This window comes from Poecilia latipinna, unplaced genomic scaffold (genome assembly GCF_001443285.1).
Source record: "Poecilia latipinna isolate Pla-1442-1.1 unplaced genomic scaffold, P_latipinna-1.0 Scaffold1574, whole genome shotgun sequence".
NCBI classification, from domain to species: Eukaryota; Metazoa; Chordata; class Actinopteri; order Cyprinodontiformes; family Poeciliidae; genus Poecilia; species Poecilia latipinna.
Window position 1 is genome coordinate 95,338 of NW_015114190.1, and position 6,000 is coordinate 101,337.

The window sequence follows — 6,000 nt, forward strand, 5'->3', positions numbered from 1 at the left end:
TAAGATGACAAATCAGAGTAGCTTAACATGACAGAATATTTTTTAAAAAGCATTCAACTGGAATTTAAAGATAAATTTATTTCGACACAGAACTAATCTGTGTAATATCTAAATCCCAGGACGTCTCTGGGTCTGTGTCCAACACGGCTCTCCGTGGTTTAATACCTGTGACAGCCAGCGGAGACCGCCTCACTCCACAGCTGCTCCACGCAGAGGTCCGGTATGATCGGCTCCATCTCCGGCATCGCCACGCTGTCGTTGGCGGTGCCGTTAGGAGACGGCAACAAGCCGTGGTGCCCCCTGGGGGACGGGCTGTGGAAGGACGTGTTGAAACGAGACGCGCCAGAAAAGGACGGAGCAGCCATGCCAGGAGAGTGGGCGCGACTAGGATGGACGCAGGAAGAGAGCGAGAGAGAGCAGAGACATTTTACCCTTTTCATGTCCCAAAGTGGAGTGATAAAGCTGTGGCTTACACTCACTCCCACCTTAAGGCGGCCATGTTGGATATACTTGGAGAATGAACTCGAGAGTGAACTCCCGGTGAGGAGGTCATGATCCTGCTCGGGTGACTGTGCAGAGCGCTGTAGTGCAGAGGAGAGCTGAACGCAGAACTGAAGGAAGAAGACAAAAGACAGGGTGGGACAACTACTTCTTAGAGTTTTTATTTATAGTTTTGAGCAAACTTTGAGGAATTTCAGTATTACCACTCCAAGTAAAACTGCAAAGCTTGTTATGACGAGCAGTAATAAACCTACCTGGCCAGACATGAAACTGTCTCTTAAACAAATATCTTTGAAAAACTGGGTAACTATCATTTTCACTAAAATGCTATTTATGACTAGCAATAGACAAACTTTTTGTGTAAAAAGAACTGGATTCAAAGATATAGGTAAAATGTTTAGCTAACCTAAATATGAGCAAAAAGGCAAGTTATTCTCTTAAGTAATTATTATATAATAACTTAAGTGTTGAATTTAATAAATTTTAAAGGAGCCTTGAAAATTCTTACATTTCTTACCAAAACCCTGTTTGATGGTGAATTATGAAGCCAAACGCAGCACAAAGTGTTTAACTTCTAACTGTGAAAGAACTATTTTTTTTTATCCGAGTTCAAAAGCATTGATTACGTTTTAGATCCCATTTGACTAACAGCTAAAATGCCATTTAGCAAATAACAGCATAACCAATGTCTAAGCAACAAATAGTCTGACGTTTTGAAATGATTGGACAGGCCCGTCCACAATATATAACAACAGATTTTAGAAGTGAACCAGCAGGAGATAAGTTCTGCAAGACTGAAGCATAAATTCCAGTTTCTTAAAAATAAAATAAAATGAAGGAAAGCAGGAATTTCTCTTTTTATCTATTACCTTATTCCCGCTGCAGAACCCTGCCCTCCACTTCCTCCACTTCCTCCAGGTGAGTCAAGATGGGAGGCGTTACGTAAATGAGATGCTAGAAAACCTGAAGTCATCAAACCCAACGGCGTCCCAGCTGGTTCTGTCGGACACCGCAGGACCGTGGAACGCTCCTGAGAAAGAGGTCAGGGGTCAGACAAAGCACACATTTTTGTTCAGGATTTTTTTCTTTTCTTAATTTTTAGCCTGAATGTGAGGTCACTCACATCATGTGTGACTTTCCGCAGGGCCCACACTGTGTGCGTTCCTTGTATGGTATCATATGATACAACTATAGAGGGCTGGCAGCAGGTGAACACCATCTTCATGTTGGAGTCAGACACATACTGCACCCGGGAGCCTTCAAACAGACCTGCAAAGGCATAAGAAGAAGCCCAATATCAGTTTGGTCAATAAACACTCAGACAGGTGGAAAGAGCCCAACAAACAAATCTGTGCTGTACCTGAAGGTTTGTACACAATGGGTGCAATTTCATCTAAAGGATGCAGCATGCTGAACACTGTTGGAAGAGGTTCTCTGTAAAGAAAATACACAGGAATTTAATGAGGAAGCACTAGTTCAGGTTTAGACATCTACCTTGAGCTTGTATGTCCAAGTGCTGATGGGTTTTATCATCTTACCCAGGAGGATTCAGCTGTGTGTCATTCGCTGCGTTTTTCCTTTCCAGCAAAAGTCCAAACTTGGTCGCCCAAACGTTTGAAACCTAAAACAGACAATATGAGACGGATGAGAAACAAAGCCGTTCACTGACAAGCTTATAGAAAAATAATGTAAACATAAAATCAGGCAAACATTCATGGACTTTACATTTACATTCACTTGGCTAATTTCCACTGATAAATCTCTTTTTCCAATTATTACTTTTTAGCACAGTCTTGGAGAATATTATAGATTAATTTAGTGGTAAAACTAAGAATCTAGCACAAGGAAGCTTATCAAGTTGTGTCTGTTTATTTTCTCCCTCACCTGGAAAGGTAGCGGTGAGATGAAATCTTTGCCCGTCACAGTGTGTACGTTAATGCAGCTACTCTGGACAATACACACCGTTTGCTCCACTTCTTCGGCTGAAAAAGAAAATAATCAAATTCTTTCAGCATAAATAGACCGAGAACAAAAGTAAAGGAAAAATCACAGAAAGTTTAGCATAGGCCTGTCAAGATAACACATTTTGCTGAAGAATAAATTGTCCCAGAAATTATTGCAATAAACAATAATATGGTCACTTTGAGATTATTGTTAACCAGATAATGGCATAAGTATACCCTGTCTAAGATCAATAAATAAAGAGAGAGCGACATGAGAAAAACAATCATGCAATTGGAAATTATCAAGTTCTTTTAAATTTTTTCTACAATTAATTGATTTATTGCAACAGGTTAGCCTTTTAGTAAAAGCTTAATTTTACTGTACCGTCATTGTTGTTCTGAGGAACAGCAAAGTTGCACCATAAAGCCTGCATGAAGTAGAAGACAGTCAGCAAGTACAGAGAAATCATCATGTTCTACTATGTTTAAAAAAAGATATTTGAGACCAGTTTTGATGAAAACAAACAATGAAAAACATAATTAGCATCAATATTTTGCAGAACATGATGGTGAAGCTAAAACACTTTTACACTTTCCTGAAAAACATCAAAAACAGGAATCTTGTTTTTCCTATAACCCACCTGCTGCACTGGGCCGTCCACAGTGAAGGCCTTGTACACACTGGAGGCTTGTGTACGACTCCCCTGGCTCCAAACAGCCATGTTTCCCGCAGTATAAAGTTCTTCCTCAAACTCAGCCTCATCCTCTTTGACTCCTGTGCAACCTTTCCTGAGCTGCCAAGATTCCTGATGATGGAAAGAAGCCACTGCATGTTTCAGATGAAATATATTTTTCAAAGAAAAGTTACGTGCAAAAGCTGTGCTGTCTCACCCTCTCTCTGTCCTGCAGACTGACTTCCTGCAGGGACCCCACCAGCCCGGCAGCACCGTCGGAGGACCAGAGCTCAGAGGCTGGCTGGAGCTCCCTAAGCTGCAGGTTGAAGGCATTCGGGTGGTTCCTGCAGTGCTCGCGGCCAAAAGGGACAAACGACTGCAAATCCCCTGCGGCAATCATCGTGGCTGTCTCTTCATACACGACTTCCGACATGAGTTCCAGATTTCAGCATTATTTCTGGGGAGAAACAGTTTGTGGGGGCAACTGTTTTTAGCTTATTTTTCACAATTACTTGATCTGACCTTATCTGAGGAACAAGATGATTCTTCAGGGTTTTGAGATCAAGCTGTTTTTGTTTTGTTTTTTTTTCTGTAAGGAACACAATCTCATATTCATTGTAGCTCCAGCACCTGTAGACAACCACTGCAAGATAATGCAATAGTGAAACTATTGTGGAATATTGCAGAACATGTCAACTGCAATTTACCCATAACTGTGCTAAATTGTTGTTCATGTTTCTGAATCCAGTGCAATTCAGTTCTGAATAGTTCCATTAATCAGCTAAATTAGACACCAACAGGAAAAATCTGATAGCATCTCCTTATTCTCTTTCATTTATTATGACAGTGCTTTTTGCTCAACCCTTTTAATACTAATACGGTCTCGCTTCAAACCCCACCACAAAACCAAACAACATACTGAGCTTTAACGAGAAATACTCCAAAGCAAAGATCACTGCTTGTCAATTAACTTCTTAGAGTAAAAAGTAAAAAAAAAAGCTAACAATAGCATGCTAACGCTAAAACATCATAGAGGTTCAATGGCATCAAAGCTAGATTAGCATGTTAGCTGTGAGTTTACTGGGAGGAGTTTACCCACTTACCAGCTAATAAGGAATAAGCAGGCCCTTGTCGCGGTGTCCTCGTCTTTCCTTACTGTATAGTTGGCTTGGCCACAACGTCTTCAACCGTGCTAACATAAAAACGACTCGGTTGTGTTGCTCAAAATGTAAAGTTGGCTACGACAGGTTTTCAAATGAGCGCGGACATCTTTGCTGTTCTGACAAGCCACTTCCGTCCTGTTTCAGCCAATCAGCAGAGAGAAGGGCTTGTGCTGGAAACTGATAGGTGGATGCGTTAAGGGACTGTCAGGATAGAGTAGCACAAGATTACGTTCATCTTTGAAAGAATGATGAAAATTGTTCTCTGGATTCAACTGGTTGGACTTTTTGCGATATAAAACCTTTTGTTGTTGAAAAAAGATTTGTACATTGTAAGTTGTGTAAATGGTAAAAAAAAATATTTGTACAATGTACGTAACAGAATTTTTTCTGTCTATATTATTGGGTTCTTTTGACTACAATTTTCTGTATTTAATCTGTTTTGATAAGACCCTTTAGATACATTTGTTATTAATTGGATTCATCTAACTATAAGTAGTAGAATTAAATCTCCACAGAAAGAGAGCTTTAATAATGTAACCATGAAATTACCAAAAATTACCAAATTTATTTTCTTCACTCATGAGTGAATTTATAAACTGTAATCTGTCTTTGTGTTTTGCTTAACAAATAATTCCTTCTGATTCTCTGAATGACCTATGAACCCATGTTGATACAGCAGTTGTTTCTTTTAGGACAATTATTTTTTTCCCCACATCATTTTAACAATATATTTAGTATTTTCTTGTTTTTGTTTTTTGTTGTTGTTGTTGTTGTTTTTTCTGTTTTAGATACAAGCATTTAAAAGCAAATTACATTAACCACTTGTTGAAGAATATAAAGGATGGAAATTCCATTCATGTTTTTACTTTTATGTAACTCAAAAGAAGAACATGGCACCTTTAAACATTTGGTTTATCTTCCACAATGTCACACAAAGAAGTTGAATGTTTGACCATTTCTAATCAGAAGAGTACACATCCTCTAGGCATAGGTTTAGTGTATGTAAACTTTGAACCTTGAAAATGGTATGACTTTTTTTTTGTTTTTTCATGAAATACTATTCATTATTTGGGGATTTAATAAAATGCTGGTGATGCTTGCTGACATAAAGCGGGAAAAGTTGAGTCACATATTTCAAGTCTGATAAATAAAATCTATATTTGTCGTTAGACTGTACTGCATTGTGGACTTGTGTTTTCTTTTTACACTCATTTCCTTTTTCCCTGGAGATCTAAAGGTGGCTCAAATAAATCTATTCACTTAAAATAAAAATAAAACTTTTATCATAGTTTTACCTAAAACATGTTATTTCCATTATATCTAAGCACAAAATAAATTTTATCTCTATACCAATATTCAAATGTATCCTCAGCAGAAGTCATTTAACAAGATCATCAATTGTGGCATTACCATGACAAACACTACCTAAATTTTGACATTCCTGCTGTTATAATCAGATCTATATGACGAAATTTATTGTGAAATTTTTTAGGAGTAAATTAAGGAAGTTTTTTTAACCAAATTCTTGTGTTTTGAAAAAATCAAATTAAAGATCAAATTAATTTACATTCAGTAAATCCACTGAAACATGAAGAGTTTTTGAAAACAACAGTAAAAATGTTACCAATTTATTAAACATTTCTATGTCATCATACCTTGGGATCCTAATAAAGACATTACATAAAGCCCTGTCTCTCCCATTATGAATAATTAGGCTGA

The 6,000-nt window shown here is 38.0% G+C and overlaps 1 protein-coding gene across 3 annotated transcripts in view; it reads right to left on the minus strand.

The window, feature by feature from the left end:
• Nucleotides 1-4,426, minus strand: part of anapc1 (anaphase promoting complex subunit 1) — a 54,340-nt gene extending 49,914 nt beyond the window's left edge. For all 3 annotated transcript variants that reach the window (XM_015058810.1, XM_015058809.1, XM_015058808.1), the window contains exons 1-11: nucleotides 4,222-4,426; nucleotides 3,336-3,575; nucleotides 3,086-3,250; nucleotides 2,830-2,872; nucleotides 2,386-2,483; nucleotides 2,040-2,122; nucleotides 1,862-1,935; nucleotides 1,625-1,770; nucleotides 1,371-1,531; nucleotides 486-611; nucleotides 166-384 (exon numbers count right to left, since the gene is read on the minus strand). In XM_015058810.1, the coding sequence (XP_014914296.1) occupies nucleotides 166-384; nucleotides 486-611; nucleotides 1,371-1,531; nucleotides 1,625-1,770; nucleotides 1,862-1,935; nucleotides 2,040-2,122; nucleotides 2,386-2,483; nucleotides 2,830-2,872; nucleotides 3,086-3,250; nucleotides 3,336-3,551 (1,331 nt within the window). In that variant the 5' untranslated portion in view covers nucleotides 3,552-3,575; nucleotides 4,222-4,426. The remainder of the gene's footprint in view (nucleotides 1-165; nucleotides 385-485; nucleotides 612-1,370; nucleotides 1,532-1,624; nucleotides 1,771-1,861; nucleotides 1,936-2,039; nucleotides 2,123-2,385; nucleotides 2,484-2,829; nucleotides 2,873-3,085; nucleotides 3,251-3,335; nucleotides 3,576-4,221) is intronic.
• Nucleotides 4,427-6,000: the final 1,574 nt, after the last annotated feature.